This window comes from Diospyros lotus, chromosome 4 (assembly GCF_014633365.1).
Source record: "Diospyros lotus cultivar Yz01 chromosome 4, ASM1463336v1, whole genome shotgun sequence".
NCBI lineage: Eukaryota > Viridiplantae > Streptophyta > Magnoliopsida > Ericales > Ebenaceae > Diospyros > Diospyros lotus.
This window is the reverse complement of record NC_068341.1, coordinates 3,658,460-3,678,140: the sequence shown is the minus strand read 5'-3', so window position 1 is coordinate 3,678,140 and position 19,681 is coordinate 3,658,460. Positions and strand designations below refer to the sequence as shown.

The 19,681-nt window shown below is 33.5% G+C and overlaps 1 protein-coding gene across 1 annotated transcript; it reads right to left on the bottom strand.

Moving 5' to 3' along the window:
* Window positions 1-11,114: 11,114 nt before the first annotated feature.
* LOC127800534 (uncharacterized) lies at window positions 11,115-11,870 on the bottom strand. Its single transcript, XM_052335193.1, has 2 exons — window positions 11,634-11,870; window positions 11,115-11,536 (listed from the first exon to the last, which is right to left on the bottom strand). Exons 1-2 carry the CDS (start codon window positions 11,683-11,685, stop codon window positions 11,253-11,255), a joined length of 336 nt encoding a protein of 111 aa, XP_052191153.1. The 5' UTR covers window positions 11,686-11,870; the 3' UTR covers window positions 11,115-11,252.
* Window positions 11,871-19,681: the final 7,811 nt, after the last annotated feature.

The window sequence follows — 19,681 nt, the reverse complement described above, 5'->3', positions numbered from 1 at the left end:
CTTGTATGCTGCATAACCTTATACGCAGTCTGTTTGTATGTTTCATCGTGTCACTAGGAAAACCATCAGTAATATTCTCTTCAAGAGGAGGATCCCAGGAAAAATGGAAGAAAAATAGGGTTTTTCTACCATTTTACTGAGCTTTTAATAAGAAAACTCTTCATGGTACACTTTGCATGTTCACTAATAATTCTCAATCACTGCTCCAGTCACACTTGCAGCTCAGTGTGTATTGTTTGCCTTTAGGCCCATTCTCATGTCATATAGGTAAAATAGTTACTAGTATAGGTAAGCCAAGTCATAGACTCACACATTGCTTGTCATTTGCATAGAAATGTGCCTGATTAGGCATATGCACTCAAAGACGTTAAACAATGTAATTATTTGTAAATAATCATGGTTGAGTCATAAGATACTGATCATTTCAATATTCAAAAATAGTTTTTTCGCTTAAGATGCCCCTTAATGTTAATATATACAAGTTAAATAATATTTTAATATGCCTTCCTTTACTTAAAATTAGAAGCCCTTCACCTTTTGAGTTCTAATCTTCACATTTATGTTAAAGAGAGGAAGTAAATGAAAGGGACATAACATTGCTTATACATATATATAGTTATCCATAGGGCAGCAAAAGGAATTGATATATTTAGTCATTTTTCAAGATATTTTCTAAATTTAATAGCATTCTAATTAAGATGTTGTGGAAGCTACTTGAAAACAGCCATTCTTTAAGGGTAGCCGTTCCTTTCCTCCTCCTCCTCCTCCTCCTCCTCCTCCCCCTACAAATATACTTGTCTCTTTCCCTGTAAGATTGGTTAAAAAAGAAAAAGAAAAAAGAGAAGGAAAGGAAAGGCAAGAACAAAGGAGATAGCAATACAGAGAAGATGGCTGCCAAAGTTTCTACATTGCTGGTTTTGTTCCTTGTTCTTGTTGCTGCAATTCATGTTCCTGAAGCTGAAGCCTTCAGCCTTCAATGTGAGTTCAACTTTAATCCAACACCATTCCATTGATTCCATATATTTTCTCTTCTTGATTACAAATTTGATGAGTGATTTGTTTTCTGGGATTATTTTTGCTATGCCTACTTTCAGAACAAAGGTGTTTTTTTTTTTTAAAGTAAAATTATATTGAGAAGATGAGATAGTTATAAGAGTCTTACGAACTGAAAATTCTTAGAGCTGACGATACAAGAATCAAACAAAAGATAGAGATGCATATCCAGAACTAACAACAATCTCCAATTCAAAGCAAAAGGATGTACGCACAATAATGCATCAAAACCCAACAACATATCAAAGAACTAATAAATTCAACACAAAATATAGAGTTAGACCTTCAAGCAAGCTGAGAAGGTGTAGGATATGAAGAAATGTCGACCATGTTCTAATGAGAAGAGACCTTCTACTTCAAACAATATCCACTATAGCCAGATATAACATAGTCTGAACATCATGTTTAATAATAATAATTTATGAAATGAAGCTATTATGTTTATAATTTATGAAAGGTATAACATCCCCTCCTCTGTCTATATGCATTTTTGCTCATGCACAGGAACATTTGTTTTTCTTTTATTTTCTTCCTCTTCCATGCACGAGACCTAATTCCAAAAAATATAGCTTTCGTGAATGAAGGCAAAGGAAATTAAGCATAATTTGCGGGGTTGGTTTAGGATTAGGAACAAAGTGAAAAAGAAACAAAAAGTGTTCTTGTACATGTTAGTTTATTTATTTACTAGGTATGAATGTAGTTGATTTATTCTAGTGAGTTCTATACTCTTCTTGATTCATGCAGCTATGAGGTAGTTTTAATGTAAAAATTTGCATTGATTAAGCATTTAACACTTGATAGTTTAATTTCTTTTTCAATTCAAGAGGCATTAAGACAAAATTAAGCCGGTTAATTTCATTGTGGATTGACGTTTAATGTAAATATTATTTGTTTTTCTCTATTAAGTAAATGTTATTAATTGATTAAATGAAGTTATATTTCATATTTGACCAAAGAAAAAAAAAGGGAAAAGATTAAAAAAGTTCAAGAAAATTTTGAAGAGAGATTTTTAGGTATAATATGAGTAGGGGGTGTTCATTCAGCTTGAATCAAATTAATTCTAAATTGAATTATAAACTGGACATGTTGGGGTTGGGATCAAACCAATTCCGTCTAAATTGGTCTATTTTTTTTCTTTTTTCATATAAATTTTTTTAAAAAATATTATATGTATCACGTACGTATACGGCATATTATATATTATTTTTTTACTTTAATTATTATTAATATTTAACATGATTTATTATTATAAATTAAATTAAAATATAGAATTATTAACATTAATAACCAAAAAACCGATTATAATTAATATTAGGATCAAGGTTTCTTCCTCTTGAAGTGGATTAAAATTTGATTATCCACAAAGAAGAATTAAAATTTATATAATTAATTTTAAAAAAGTTTAATTACTAACTAAAACTTTGATGGGTGATCTGCGTCCTGCAAGCACGGGCAACATAACAATTTCCAAAATTAAGTGTTACCTTTCCCATTTTCTTGCAGGCAGCCATATTCCAACTGGAACCTACACATAATATATATATAATAGCTTCTTGTCTGTACCAAGTTGAAGTTAATTAAAACTTTCTGTAATTACTGAAAACAAACTACTTGTATGCATATATATATGCAGGTGAGTTTGGTAAGTTGTTCAACAAGAAGGATGAGGCTTGTGATGATAATCATGTTCATCAAGTTGGAAAAGGTATGATTTATATATCCTTTTTCTCATGATTTCCGTAAAGAAAAGTAATTAAGGTAAGCTTACTAAAATTTATATGCTTCTTGTGTTGATCCAGTGGAGATTAGAAATCACCGGAAAATATTCACAAGGAGGGCTCACCTGGTGGACAAACTCCAGCCCAAGGCCATGGCCACCTTGGATTGGATACATAACTGATAACTCAACTGATGAAGTGATGCTGAAACTATATTTTCTTCTTATTATAATATGTATATGTAAATTGGTGCATCATCATGAGGCCGAGGCTCTCTCCCTTTTTTATTTATCAAATAGGAGAGTGGAACTTTGGAATGGCCATTAATGAATTACTTCATCTAAATCCATTCTCATCTGTCAAATATGTAAACCTAATTCTCTTGTTGAAATGTGAAATCTAATTCTATAATTGTTACTTGGTTTGTGTTTGGTTGCAGAATAATTAACAGTTGTGGTTATTGTCATGAGCATATAATTATGTAGTTGTGATATCATTTTGATTATTTCTTGTTGAATGAATACATAAATAGCAACATGAATGTTTATGTAAATTAAAATTTTATTTATATAGTATCGTCGCTCAAATATAATATTAAATTTATTTTTACAAAACTTGTCGTCAAGTCACTTAAAATCTACAAGAAAGATAATGATCAAAATTAAAGCATATGAAAATTCTTGTATAAATATTTCGAATGTAACACCCGAGAATAATTTGAGGATAAAAATGATATTTGATAAAGGGTATAATTGGAATTTTAGAAAAAATAAGACTATAGGGTACACTAACACAACTTTGGACGACCGAATTAGTCAGAGGGAGTACCCCGAACCCTAGATGGCCAAGGAAAATTGTATAGAAACGACAAGTGATTTAAATTATGATTTTTAGTGATAAAAGAAATGAGATCGGAAAGAATTTTTGGTACAGCAAAAATACAGCTGCCAATAAGCTCATATTACCGAATTGTTATAAACGATGTCCAAAAAGCCAACGGAGAGTGTCAAGGACTAGTATTCGATGTGTAGAACAACCCTTAAGTGGTTTCAGGTTGAATCGAGTGGATTTAAGGTCAAATAAATCAATCGGGCCTAAGTGTAATTATCTAAAATTACTCGAGGGAGGTCAAAATGGTAATTTTTCAAAAGTTTCAAGGGAGAAATGAGAAGTACTAATCTTGAGGGTCTTAGTGAGGGTGCTAGAAAGATCAAGGGCTTGAGGACAAGGGCCAAAATGCAAAAGAGAAATTTCAAGGGGCTAAAGTGCAATTTTCAGAAAGTTGCACATGCATGGCCTATTTGGCCGTAGATTTGGCCGGGAAATCTGGCGATTTGGCAGCCTAGGTTCGTCAGGGCATGGCCTAGGAGGCGTGGGGAAGAAGCTTTTACCGGAAATCGGCCACGTGGGGGTTGGATTTGGGCTATAAATAGCCAAGGGTTTCGGCCGAATTTGAAGCACCAAATAGCTCGGGTTTGAGGGCAAATCGAGGGAAGCCAATAAGAGGCTTTTCATCCTTGAGGCAAGAGGAGCATTTCTGGAGAATTTGGTGAATTTTCGAGGCGTTTTGAGGGTGTTTCGAGGGTGGTCGGAAAAGCCCTAGGCGGACCGCCACCATGACCTGCAACTCGAGTTTTAAAGCACTTTTCGGTGTCCTTTCGGCCTGAAATTGGTGGGGCTAGGATCGATTCTTCATGGGCTTTCAGGGGGTACCCGTTTCGTGGTGATCGGAGCAACCGCCGGCGGCCGGCTCAAGGTTGAAGACGGTGCCGCGTGACTGCCACGTGCCAGCCTTTGCTTCCAGCCACTCGCCCGCGCGTGAAGGCGCGTGAGGGCTCAGGTAATTTTGCAAATTTTTTTATTATTTTAAGAAAAATAAATTAGGAATTATGGTGGAGGAAAATTTTGAAAAATGTTGGAGAAAATGGTCATTTTGTAATTTTCAAGGTAAATAAGGCTTATGAAAAACAAGAGGAGATATTGGAAAATTTTCAGAAAATTCTAGGAGTTAGGAAATATTTATTTATGAATTGTTGTGAAGAAAAATTGAGAAAAAATCTTGAGTAGGCATTTATTAGAATTTTTGAGGAAAAATATAGAGGAAATAGGAAGAAAATTATGGAAAATTGGAAAAATAGATATTGATATGGTTTTGAACAAACGTGATGTCTAGGGTATCGTTGAAGCTAGAGGTTGAATTATAAGAGTGTCGGGCACGAGAATCGAGGTCGGGCACGCAAATCGAGATGACTCGCGCTTTTCAAGAAAAAGTTGAGTTGCAAAGTGAGTGGTTCTACCCGAAAAGACTTTAAGTGACATGTGAATGATTTACTGTGAATGTTCATCCCTATGGCTTGGTTTATTATGGTTGTCCAAACAATTATTTACACATGCATTGAATTTCGTGCGGTAAATTGCATACATTGAGATGTTGATTTTAGACATGTTATGATTTTTCGGCATTGGTTTGTTTTGTGTCGTCCATGTGGGACGTGGGTTGGTAACCTGTGATGTAGCCCGGAGTGACGACACTCGGGATGCGTACCTAAGATTAATGCTAGGTGACCCACTTGGGACGGGGTTGAGACGGACTTCACCCTACGGGACCCAAGTGGCGGGGCTGAGAGTGGACACCACCCCGATTGTTGGCTCAAGTGGCAGGGCTGCGAGTGGACACCACCCCAGGTTCTTTTGAGCAATAGCATTAATGCCGAGGTGACGTCGATTCCGAGGATAGTGCTGATGTGACACTCTTGGGGCTAGGGTTACGTTGGGTTTTGGAATGCTTTTGAGTTGGAGCGTAAAGCCTAACAATGACAATGGGGTGATTCTCGGGTTCATATGTCGAGGTTGTCCCTCTTAAGCAGGATTGTTTTGCCAATGGGCCGAAGTGATCGTGTCGCCTTTAGAGAGATTGCATTTTTCCCGGTTAGGGTTAAGTGCTATGTGGGATTCTCTTAGGCTGGTGCATGTCAGGATTTATCGATTTTATATATGATTTTGCATATCTGCATGAAAATGTTTTTGAACTCTCACTTAGATGATTCAGCATCTAATTTGGACTATGTCCCTGGAATATTCAAACGTTCCAGGTGAAAGCAGTGGTGCCAAGGGAAAGAATGTCATCGAGATGTAGCTGCTTTGTTTAGTTTTCGTAGGTTTTGTCTATGATTACGATGTTCAGAGGTTATGTAATATTTTCATGTGAAACATCGATTTGGTTATTGTAAAGGAATTGTCGGTTATATATCATTGAGGTTTCAATCTTGCTTCCACTGATGTGATTGATATTACCTGTCTTAGTCTATTAATTCTTAAATTTTGATATGCTAAGAAGGTACGATCGGGATTGTCGGGAAATGATTATGACGAGGGTATGTATATCAAGGGACTTATGTTGTGTGTTTGATGTTGAAAAAAAAAAATATTCCCGAAATCTCGAGGTAATGCACGTTGTGGGAAAACGGGGCGTTACATCGAACACTTGAATTTATTGAAGAATTGAATGCAATATTAAAATTAGTATATGAGACTTATGTTGAAGAATTGAATGCAATCGTTGTGCACCTGTGAAGAAACCTATGAATAAATTACATTTGATACTTATAGTAATTACTCTTATTATTGAACAGTCACGTCAAATTACTCCTTGATGTTATATTTACATTCCAGAGAGGTATGCTTGATGTTTCATAAAATTACACAAAGTTTTTTTATAAAACAATGTCAGTTTAATTTCTAGAATGTGGTAGCACCTACTGCAATTTAATGAAGTATCCAAATTTCAATTAGAATTAGCCCAACAACAATGATTTTTTACCCAAATTCCTAAGCCAACACTGTGGGTCAAGTGGATGATACTCAACCCATGTTGGCCCATTTTGACCTAACAAATAGACCCAAATGTTTGTGTTATTTTAGTCAAACACCAATCCACAAGATTCATCTCACTTTGGAATTTTGCATTATTCATGAATGAATGAGTGCTAGAAGAAGGGATTATAAAGGCTTAAATATTACCATTGATTTTATGTTTAGGGCGCTAGATAATTGGTAATATTTGCACGGGCAAAAGGTGGAGGAGGGGGTGGTGCCGGACATTGGGGACCCCCAACTGGCGGACAGGGTGCACCATTCATGAACAAACAGCGGCATCTCCACAATTTAACAATTTCATCCGGAGGCATACAGTTGGGGATCACTTCTCCGATGCCTCGGTAACATGCCTGGCATGTCACATGGCACAATATTTTGTCCGGACAGCCACCGGTCACTTCCTCTAAGAAGCATGCTCCCGCCTCCGCCACTGTCAATATATTTGCTAATTAGTTGTATAGGACAGTAAGTGATACTGAGATAGAGATTAAGAAATGGCTAAAGTTGACCCGTGGGCAAAATAGACTTTTTGCTAGTACCTGAGATGAATGCAAGCAATGAGAGTAATAGTGTAGCTAAGCCTAAGAGCTTGGCCATACTGAGAATGCTTCTTAATTAATTTGGTGGCATTCATATATTTATAGCCGCTTTGAAATTCCTGTTTTGTGGGCTTAATGATTCTAACAGAATTGCAATTCTGATGACTGTATTGAGATAGAAATGCAATTCTAACAGAATTCCAATTCCAATCCTTATTTTTGAGAATTATGATAGAAATGGAATTAAGTAAATGGTTTGATTGAATTCCAATCCTTATTTATATTAAACAATTTATTTTAACTTTTTAAATACCAAAAATAAGATTACAAGCATCTTAAATACAAAGAAAGACGCCTAATATGCTTTAATAAGCTGTTTGAAAGAGATTTTAACATAAATTTATAAATAAACATAACTCATTTCCTAGCCAAATCTATATTTTATCGCTGTATTTTTACGTTTTTTTTTCATGTGATCACTCGAACTTTTTATTGTTTTGATTACACTCTTAAATCTGATTTTTGAGTTAATTTAACTCTTATATTTTGAACTTTTTTCATGTGATTAACCCAAATTTTTTATTATTTCAATTACATATCTAGAGCTACATTTTTTAGTCAATTTAATTTACGTACTTTTATATGTAAAAAAAAAGGTAAATTACGATGACAAAATATACGTCATACTTTATTCACGTTAAAATACAAAGATTAAATAAATTCAAAAATACAAATTCATGAGTGTAATTAAAATAATGAAAAGTTTAAATTGTTATACAAAAAAAATGTCAAAATATTAGAGTTAAATTAATTTAAAATACAAAATTAGATATATAATTAAAATAATAAAAAATCAAATAATTACACAAAAAAATATAAAAATACAATAGGACAAAAATATAAATTTGACCCTCGTTTCCCCCTTATGAATCAGCATCCATGAGTCCATGAGCATGACAATGTACACATATAAATACAAAGGAAGTTTCCATCCAACCTAACAAGTAACAAGCATCCAGTCCTCGAGAGCAGATCGGTCAGATAAATGATATGTTGGTGTCAGTTTGGTAAGTCATGAATTCAATGTTCGTTCTGTATAATAAGGTAAAATCTCACACTTACGATTTACCTACCTTGACATAATCAAGAGAAAGAGTATCGGGAATCACATAAAGACGATCATCCCAAATAACAAACATTTAGATTAAAACAACTCAGGCTGTTAAAAATCTATCAGGCTAGCCCCAGCCCATGGCCCCTGTTGGGCCGACGGCCCACAAGTATCAATACAGCTGGGCCTAAGCCATGGACTGTGTTTGGCACGGCTGTGGACATGGGCTCGGTAAATTAAAATATTTTTAAAATTTTATGATTATAAATAAATATATTGAGGTACAATTAAGTAAACTATAAATTTATATGTATTTTATAACTTTTTATTTGTCAACATTTTTGAGATATTAAAAAATTTAGGTACTATTCAATATAAGAAATTATATTATGTAATCTTGCCTTGTGTATATTTTTTAATAAAATATTATAAACTATTTCAATACAACATTTTTATTGTATTATTAAAATTATTTTTTATTTTTTAAATTTTGAAATAGTGAGCCAAGCAAACCGACTCATGTGACACGCACAAAGTTTGTGCTTCCAATTGAGCCATCTTAAGCCAGTTATATTGTTCGAATCGACTTAACATAATTTATTTTATGTTTTTGACAAAAGTCTTGAATAATTTACACTTAATATTTTTTAGATTTGATATAATTTTGTTTGGTCTAATCATATAGTTACACCAACCTTGATTGATGAAAGTCAAGGAAAAAGTACGTGTAACTTATAAGAAATAAGTTATTTTATTTATTTTACAAAACCTCTTTAATCACAAGATTATAGATCAAATTTGTATGAATTTTTAAATCAAAATAAATAATATTTACTACGTAAGAATGATTGATAAAGATTTTATATATTTCAAATTATCTATTTTTTCAAAACACACCTGTTAATGTATTGTAACCTGTACAATCGGCCAAACCAACCAAGAGCAAGCGCGGTAAAAATAGAAACAGAAAACGAACACAAGAACACAACGATATACGTGTTCGGATCAATCGATCCTACTCACGGTAGAGGCTCCGCCTCTAGTCAATCCACTAATAGCTTTTGGTTACAACCAGATTACAAGATCACAAGAAGAAAAAAAACGTATTGCAAATATATCAACTGAAATCAGAATCTAAATACAAGAACAAGTATAGAATCTGTTATACCGATCTCAAGATCGTGTCAAGAATCTGATCTATCAGCTATACCAAATCTCTCACGCTTCAGGCGATTCAACAATAGAGATTTAAAGCAATACAACCTTATCGTGATCTTACCAATAAACCGAAGCCAAACGAACAAGAGAATGATTCACAAGCGAGAGAGAGTCTCACTTCGAAAGCGCCGAACAAAGGGTTTCAAGAGAGAGAGAATTGCAGATCTATAGAGATTAGGGCAAGAAGCTGCCCTTAAATGGCTGCTGCAATCGGCTGGGCTTAGGCAAAGCAAATGGGCCACATGAAAGATGGGCTTGCTGCACAAAACTAATCTCGGCCCAAATGGCTAATGGCCCAGAATATAAACAGCAAAAATAGCTCACAATATAATCAGCAAATTAATCATGTATACAATTAAACATTAGTTAAATGAAACCCAAATATATATAACAAAATACATACAAACAGCACATATCAGTTATATATAAAAAATACATTTTGAATCATAATCCTAACAACACCAAACAATCAAACAACCAATACTCTAGAGTCGGGGCTCAAGGGGTTGGAGAGGCTTAGGTCATTATTAATTTAGGAGTCCTTTAAAATATAATTAAAAAAAATCTTTAATCTTTAATTTTTTATAACAAACAAGACTGATCACTTTTTAAAAATATTTTGGACCCTTCTTTTTTGAGTCCTAGGAATAGGCCTTGGTGGCCTTGCCCTTGAATACCCCCATGCCAAAAAATAAGACTATTTTATTGTTTGTCTAGGGGTGATAAAAGAAAGGGAAGGGATTGCATAGCCCTAATGATCACATCAATTTTATGTTTAGGGCAGGAGAGAATTGGTTAGATTAAGATTTGCATGGCCATAGTCTGCAGGTGGTGCAGTACATCGAGGGGGGGCCACGAGGGGGACAAGGCGCGCCGTTCCTAAAGTCACAGCGGCATCTCCACTATTTAATCAATGGATCTGGAGCCAAACAGGAAGCGATGAATCATGACTATATATTCCGACGCCCCGGAAACACGGCCGACATGTTTCATGGCACAATACTTTGTCTGGACAGCCGCCGGTCACTTCTTCCAAGTAGCAAGCTCTCGCCGCCGGCACTGTTTTCTCCACGCATACACGTATATGTTATAGACAAGATTATTGCTAATTAATTATATGATAATCATGTATATTAGAAACTAATATGAAGATATATATGGTGTTGTTTAGTAGCGAAAGATATAGAAGGAGGTACCTGGGATGAAGGCAAGCAGTACTACTGCAAGTAATATTGCAGCTGGAGGACTTGGCCATTCTGAGATGGGGCTTTGAAGGTTGCTTAATTAATGTGGTGGGATTTATACACTTATAGTGGGTTTGAAATTTCTGTTTGGTGGCTTTAATGATTCTTACAGAACTGTGATTTTGAATATTTTGTTTCCGGCAAAATATTATATATAATGATCTGTACTTTTCCTTAATACCCTAATCCTAACCCTTCCGTTACGAGTTAAATAGATAATGGTCTATATTCTATTTTAATACCACACTTAAGTCCAAAAAAATACACAGATTCCACTAACAATTAGTTAAACCACTATCAATAATGGAAATGCAAGTCTCTTGAAAAAAAAAATCAACCAATTATGAGCCCATTTTTAACAAAATAAATTCATTAATTAACAATTAATGGAAGCCCGCACAAAATATTTCCAAACACAAACAACCAACGAATTGATTCTGCAAAAAAAACTTGTCTGGTTTATTCATCCATGAGCCCTTAAGGATTTATATCTTTAGGGTATTACAGAATTTGTAAGATTAAAATTTCCAGGGGAAAGGGCAAGGGCAGGTGGTTTAGGACAAGGAGGAGGCCCAACCGGCGGACAAGGCGCACCATTCTTGAAATCACACCGGCATCTCCAGAAGAGACTCCCTCCTTCCGGAGCAACACAGTGGGCAATCACTGATCCGATGCCCCGGTAACACGGCCGGCATGTTTCTAAGCATAATGCTTTGTCTGGACAGCCGCCGTTGATTGCATCCAAGTAGCAAGCTTCAACCTTCGGCACCAACTTCACTGAAAAAAAATATGGAGATATTGCTAAGATATACACAAGAAAAGACACTTGGGTTTTCCACTTTTATTGGTAGCCAAAGATAGAGAAGGTACGCACCTGAGATGTTGAAGGCTAGCAATAGGAGTACAGTAGCTAAGAAGTTGGCCATTCTGAGATGCGGCTTTGGGGCTTTGACTTTGGGCTTTTATGGATGAACGATGGGAAGATTTCGATTTCAAGGGGCTATATATATGAGAATTAGTTTCCTTGGTTTTTGTTTTTCTGGGTAAAGTTCATGCATATGATACGATCATCATCTTGAGAAAGATCTGTTGGATCCACTTTGACTACTCCGTTCACTGTCTTTTTGTCCGATGGAATTATGGTTGAGCTGCATTTACTCCCTCTTAAATATTTTAACCGTTAAGGGGCTGTTTGGTAGGGGTTCTTTTTCAGTTTTTAATTTTCACTTTCCTTTTACTATTTTTGAAAACAAAAAACCCAAAAAAAGTGGTGCTTATTAGTAAAGAGTTAGTTGTTGAGATTCTCTTGAATTTCCATGATCTGACCCCAAGATATGAAAAGATTGTATTGTGCATTATAATCAATTTAAGATTCAGAGAGTTTACTTATGGTATACATACCTAATTATAGATACACCAATATTACAGTCAATGTGAAAGTATGAATTTAGATATATTAGGTTATGAAGTAGAGCGAGTGAGATAAGTTATTTTCATAAACTTCACATATATAGTGAATTTAGTCTTTTCATTTCCCATATTAACATCCACAGTACATTTGAGAAACTTTTAAAAGATTGGAGGCTAATATTACCCAACAAATAATAATATAACTACCCCTGCTTTTGATGAACTCTTTTTTTTTCTCTCTCTCTCTATTTGTTTCTTTTATGTGTTTTACTTATCTTCTATTGTTTAAAAAAAAAAAAAACTTTTAATATCCTTTGTCGAGTATACAACATATTTTAATTTTTTGAATAAATTGAAAAAAAAAATTGTTGAATCTTCCACTCAAGTCTCAAGTTATAAAACATGGTCAAAAACATATTTTTGTTCTTGAACTTTTATGTTCTTTTGTTGTGGAATTATAAACTTTTTTTAATTCTAAATGTACTCATAAATCGTGCAAAATTACTTTTTTAAACACTTGACCGGTATAATTAATAATACACAAACGCGTTGATGTGATAGTTTTTTGACATCTTATCAACTCACACACACACTCACTTTCTTTGGTAGCATCTATCTTCAAGTCCTTTTTTTCTTCAGCGTCTCCTTAATCTCTTTTCTCGCTTGTTGTGATGTCTCCTTAGCTCAATTTCTCTCTTTGTCGGCGTCTCCTTAACTCCTTTTAAAAAGAAAGAGGATCTAAAAAAGAAGTGGAAGGAAGAAAAGGCTAAAGCCAGAGCTGTTCGGACTTTACACATGGCTAATTGTGATAAATCATCTTCTTTCTTGTCCTTGGAATCAAGTGACAGCGAAGAGAAAGAGGAAGTTGAGGAAACGTCGAAAGAAAGATGAAATTGAAGAGTAATTGGATAAAGAGAGGGAGACCGGAGATCTCCGCTGCTTGATTTGAGGTGACATAGCTAGAGAAAGAAAATGAGCTATAGAGGCGTTGAAGAGAGAGGGGGGGAAACACAACTAGATGAGATGCAATCGCAGAGAGAGAATAACAAAGAGTTGAAGAGACATAGCTAGATAGAAAGAGAGAAACCAGAGATATCATCGGATCTGAGGTGACACAATATAGAAAAAGGGAACCGAAGAGAAAGAAAGAGAAGACGCTATAGTAGACATAGCCGGAGGAAACACTAGAGACATTGGAAATAGAAGAGATGTAGCCAAAGAGAGAGCGAAAGTTAAGGAAATGCTGCAGAGAGAGGGGGAGAAGAGTTGGAGTTGAGTATTTGTCATGGAGTTAGGAGATTCTAGAGAGCGAAGGAGAAGTGAGGCGATGTCAGAAATTGTCACATTAGTGTACATGTCTATTATTTATCAAAAGTGTTTAAATGATTGATTTTACATGATTTAGAGATATTTAAAACTATGAAAAAATTAAAATTTAAAAAAAAACGTAAAGAAAAATATTTTTACCTATCAAAAATAACTTGACAAACACGTATTCCCATGAAGAAAGCCAAGATGTGGTGACATTTCATCAACAACGACGCATGCTATTCAGTGACAGTAATTAATGACTCATCTATTACTTCTCCTGTCATGCACCTACCAAATTTGTTTGATATTTAAATGTTATATTAATTTCCAAAAAGACTCCTTAAAATAATTTTTTTTAAATAAAGTTTATTAAAATGAGTAAGATAAAATTGTATTAAGATAGGTTATAATGCTTTTCGGACCAAAATATGAAATGCTTAAGAAAAATCTGAGAAATATTTTAAAATTTTTATCAAATTATTAAATTTTTTAAAATACACTGCATCATTTTTTTTATCTATAAGATTTAAGATATGTTTATCTTGAGTGAGAGAGATAAACATATCTAAAAAATGACAAATAAGAAATCACGTAACTTTTTTTTTCAAGAATCGTCATATAAATTTAACAAATACATTAGAAAAGACAAAAGTTTAGAATATTTTTTATATCTTATATTTTTCAATTTATATATTAATTAACAAACACTATCGATCCTAAGGGACCTTTATTAAAATAAGTAAAATAAGAGATATCAAGATAAATTTGGAATGTTTTCTGAATCAAAATATAGAATGGTTAAGATAACACTGGGAAGCGTTCAAAAAATTTTATCCATGTATTTGTTAATGCATATAATAAGTACTAAGATAAGAGTTTTTTTTTTCACCAAAATATCCTTATTACTAAATTTATTTAAAATTGTTTGTTAACATCAACAATAAATTTATGATTAAAATAGTATTTTATGATTAATATGAATTGTCAAAAAAATAAAATAATGTTTTATTTTCTAAATCTATATTCAAAAATAGATTTAAAAAGAATTGAAAAGTATAAATAATTATTGTTAGAATAACAATAATTCCATCTAAATAATTAAAAATGGTCAATATATATTTTCATAATAGATAATAAAATATAAAAAAGAATAAAATAATTTAAAAATTGGTGAAAAGAATTGTGTTAGTGAATAAAATATATATAGAGAAAGAGAAATTTAAACTTTAAAAATTGGTAAAAGAAATAATATTATTTAAATTTTAAAAATTGTCAAAATATATGATAATTTAAAAATATATTAAATAATATTAATTATAAGACTTAAATGAATAAGTTCTTTTAGTAAATTTAAATTTTTAAAATATATTAAATGACATTAACCATCCCATAAGGAGTATATAGGTAATTAAGACTTATCTATAAAATGTGAGATAAATTTATCTGAGGGAGCAAGTCAGATAAATTTATATATCTTGACAGAAGAAAATAAGACTTACGTGAGAGCTTTTTTAGAAATAATTAGATAAATTTAACAAACACGTTGAAAATGACAAACATTCTGAATATTTCTCATAACTGACATTTTATTTCTCTTCTCTTAATTAACAAACACCCTCTCATGGATTAATAAATCCTAAACCCAAAATAGTAAGACCATATTAGCAAAAACTAATTAACTATTTTAATATATATTCAGCACGAGCCATTTATTTATGTGCTTGTGAATATTCACATCCAATTTATGTATATTTTGATCACCTTACTTAATTAAGCTAAAAAATGAATGATTACATAATATAATAACTTTTTATATAATTTAAAAGATAATAATCACGTCGATTAATAAAAATTAATTAAAACTTAAAGACTCGAGATATTTAACATTCCTACTGACTACGTACTGTGCTAGGAAATTATTTATTATGGATTAATTATTTTCTCGTCACAGCTCAACGCTGCGGCGATTTCTTCGTATGTTCAGTTTCCATCTCTTCCTTGTACTGCCTATCGCACCTCCGCCCGGCACTGTCCCCGTTGGCGGGGCGGTTGCTTCTCACACAGCACTCGGGACCGCCGGTGCTGCTCTTCGGGGTCTCGCCCCACTCCGCCGCCGCCATAGTATCGCACTCTCTTTCCTCCTCCTCCTTTTTCTTCTTCTTCTTTCCTGTCTCCACTCGTGTTCTCTTTGTTGGCACTCCACATGTTTACGTATCTGGTGATGTTTATCCGGTGGGTTGACTTGATCATCTCAACTCGGGAACAGAGAGATGAACGGAGAGGGATGAATAATAACAGAGAAAGCAAGGGAATTAACTTGGTTGCCATGGCCATTCGATCTGCAGACAGTTGTGCTTTAGCTAGAAAGCAAGGGAACATTAAGTTGGTGTTCTTGTTTCATCGTTTATATATATAATATTAAGAATAATAGCTGCTGGTTACATGGCTCAACATGCAAGCTGATTAGTGTTCTTGGAAGAAGATTGAGGTGTCAACTTCTCATGGGCTCCATCCATGTACGTAGCTAGTTATTAATTATGCGCTAGCTAGCTGGATCATTTTTTCTTTGTTTAAATATCTTAATTTAAAATATAATAAAATAAATTATTAATTTCGAGATGCAATATATATTGTTATAACTTGTACAAACAAAATTCTATGAAATGGCATTTGATAAGCATATGATCATCCAATTAAGAACAAATCAGACTATATATATATATATAATGAGTACTGGACTCAAGAAGCATTGACCTAATTAAAGGAGTTCACTAATTAATAATTTTGAAATTCTAATTAATGAAACTAACCTAATTAAGTTGAAGAGACCTACAACTTAGCCTTTACCATATTTAACTTGCTGAATTAATTTTTTTAAATACGAAAAATGCCCTTATCCACGCCTCGTTGGTGGCCCTAGAGCTAGCTAGTGATTGAGGAAATTAAGACTACTGTTGGTTTTCACTTTACTTGTAATACTGTCAAATTTGAATTAAATATATAAATCTAATTTTAATAATAAGCGTTACATATATACATATATAATTTGGAATATTAATTCTATGAATCTTAGTATACATACAATTAAAGTGGTTGAGATTCAAGATCTTATAATAAATAAACTGAACGTTTTTTTTCAAAACCAACTTTTGTTTTAATTTAGATTTTATTTGATTCTCACTTTACTTGTCAATATTGTCAGATTTGAATCAAATTAATATGAATCCAATTTTAATATGACCCTACATATATATATACACACATATATATAATCTGGAATATTCTATAAATCTTAGTATACAATCAAAGCAGTTGAAATTTAAAATTTTATAAATAAATTAACTGTGTGTTTTTTTAATTAAAACCAACTTCTACTATATATAAAATAATTGAGGAAATTAATACTGTTTTTGTTTATAGATTTTAATTATTATATATATCTAGTTCTCACTTTACTTGTCAATAATGTCAAATTTGAATCAAATATGAATCCAATTTCAATAAGGCGCTATATATATATATATATAATTTGGAATATTCTATGAATCTCAATATATATACAATCAAAGCGGTTGAGATTTAGGATCAAACTCCGGTTGAGATTCATGATCTTAATTATAAACAAACTAACTGAGCGCTTTTTTAAAACCAACTTCTACTATAAACACTCTTTTCTCTCCATGGATTCACCTTCTCTCTATAATACAAATTAAGCCCCAAACAATAACAATTGCACCTTAATTGCTTTCTCTATTTACCCATCTAATCATTGACTTCTTCTTCTTCTTCTTCTTCTTCTTCAAGAATCTCCATTGTCCAAAACCCTAGCTGTCTCTGTTTACCCCATCAAATCATTCGACTTCTTCATCATCAAGAATCTCCATTCGCCAAAACCCTACGCAGCCCTTGCATTCATTCTTCGTCATTCAAAATTCATCGTCAGGAAACTCCATTAAACAAAACCCTAGAACTAAAACCCTCTTCTCCAAGAAAAGGGTCTATATATATATATATATATATATTATCCGAAAAAAAAGAAAGAAAGAATAGGGTCCATACAGTACCCATAAACCCTAACGAGAAGATGGCATCCAAACGCGCGAGGGTAATGAGGGTTTCTAGCGCCGGAAACCTCGGCCTGCTCAACCAGCTCGTGCCTGTAGAGTCTCCGGTGGCTCTATGGCAGAAGGCGCGTGGCACTAGTCTTGCCGTTGACCATGCAATTCCGGCGGCTGAGAAGAACTCCGCTGTGAGGGGCGGCGCAGCACTTGGCCAACCTCGACGTCCTAGTATTTTCAGCATTGTGTCACCACCTCTGGCGGAGAACGGCGATTCAAATAAAGTTGACTACCGGTACCGGGCATTTTTCCGGTGTTGCTTCCGTTGCAAGGAGGAAATTGCTAAAGATAATGACGTGTTCATGTATGGGTAAGTATTTTTCCTTTTGCTGTCTTTTTTCTTGTCCTAGTTTCCTTCTTTTTTTCTTCTTTTTCTGGTTGGTCATGCATTCTAAGTACTCGGTAATGTTTCTTTCCTTCCAATTTCTGTTTTAGTACCATTTGTTTGGTTGATGAGAAAATTGTTGACAAGAAAATAACATAGGCCGTGGAAGACGCACATTTGCCTGATTAATTCATATGTTGATGGCTAATTGTATGTTTAAGATTTGTTTATTCAGGAATTTAGAATCTTGATTTATTTTTCTCGATCTTCTCAGTTTATATAGGATTTTGAGTGACACTCAAGTAGCCCGAAGTACGAGTCTCCGAACAACTAATTAAATCATAGGAAAGTTGGAAATTAGTATCAATTAACAAAATTATGTATATATTTTTAACTTTTCCTGTCTAGGCTAAGGCTTCCTAAGCGAATCCTAGCTCTAATCACTAGTATAAATCTAATCCTTAGTATCAGGAAATTAAAACTGTACCTATATTGTTTACAATGCATTAGGTTATTCCATGTTTGATATAAAATTTAAAATAGACCAAATGCTATTCTAGTTTAGGAACAAGTCAAAATCGAGTCTAGTTACAGTCTCGATCCTGGGTTCAACAAGGCGCATGTTATTGTTTGGGGTGAAGGTCAAAAAGTCAAGGTGCAAGTTTAGTGTTGGATTCCAATTGGCATCAAGGAAATTGAGGAAAGGAGTCATGTTTGGTCCAATTTGTGGCTTTCAACTTATGGTGTCAACCAAAACCTCAATGGGGGATTGAAGGAGTATGAGAATATATAGGTTGTTCATCAATCTTCAATGTAGTGTTTTCGATGACTTTGACGAAGAGAAAAAAGAGAAAAAGAAAATGAACTAACCTTGTACACCATGCTCATTCTCAGCTTACAGTGCGCCTATGGTCACCATATCTCTACCGCGATCTTTAACTCTATCCCTCCCTAGCTAGGTTACACTCATGCTCTCTTCTTCTTCTTCTTCTTCTTCTAACGTAATTTTCTCTTTTTTCTATTTGCTTTCTTCTCTATTTCAACTTATCTTCATCTCTCTTTTACCTTTTCTCTCTTCCTACTCTGTCTATTTTTCTCCCTATAGGACGTTGGGCTTGAATAGGGGAAATTGTAGCTGGCATCGATCTATACTCACTCCCCCTATGAGCTTGGCCTAACCGATTAGTTAGGATGGCTATGAATACTCGTCAAAGTTGCCCCTCTAGATATGATAATACTTTTACCAAGAGATGAATCCAAATGAAAGAAAAATTTCTCCACCCAGGAATGGATAGATGATGGGGTGCGGGAAACAGGAATTCATTCAAACAACAGAGAAACCCTAACAATAAAATCTTTTTACTGTATAGATTTATGATATTTTATTTATTATGTTTTAGTTTTTAAAATTTTTAGTTTTAGTTTTGAATCATCAAATTACTTTATCTGTCAATGTGTTTCTTTCATTATTTCATTTTTAAATCTTAATAATAACTTGAAACATGAGACATTAATATAGTGGGAAAGTTGAGAATTCAAAATAGTTTACAGAGATAAATTATTTTTAATACAAACTAATAAAATAATGAGAACCTGCTTGGTTGCAAAAAATATTTTCTTATATAGTTAACTTGATTTTATATTTTTTATTCCATACAAAATTTAAAAAACCAAAATTATCTTTTACAACCAATGGGGACTAGTCCTTCGATTTTGTTTTCAGTGTTTATATATTTATTTTTTTATTCAGTTTTCGAT

Excerpts from the sequence above, each read along its gene's own strand:
- LOC127800534 (XM_052335193.1), bottom strand. The coding sequence starts at position 11,685 with ATGGCCAACTTCTTAGCTACTGTACTCCTATTGCTAGCCTTCAACATC. Across the intron at positions 11,537-11,633 it reads GCTAGCCTTCAACATCTCAG|TGAAGTTGGTGCCGAAGGTT; the intron begins GTGCGTACCTTC and ends ATTTTTTTTCAG.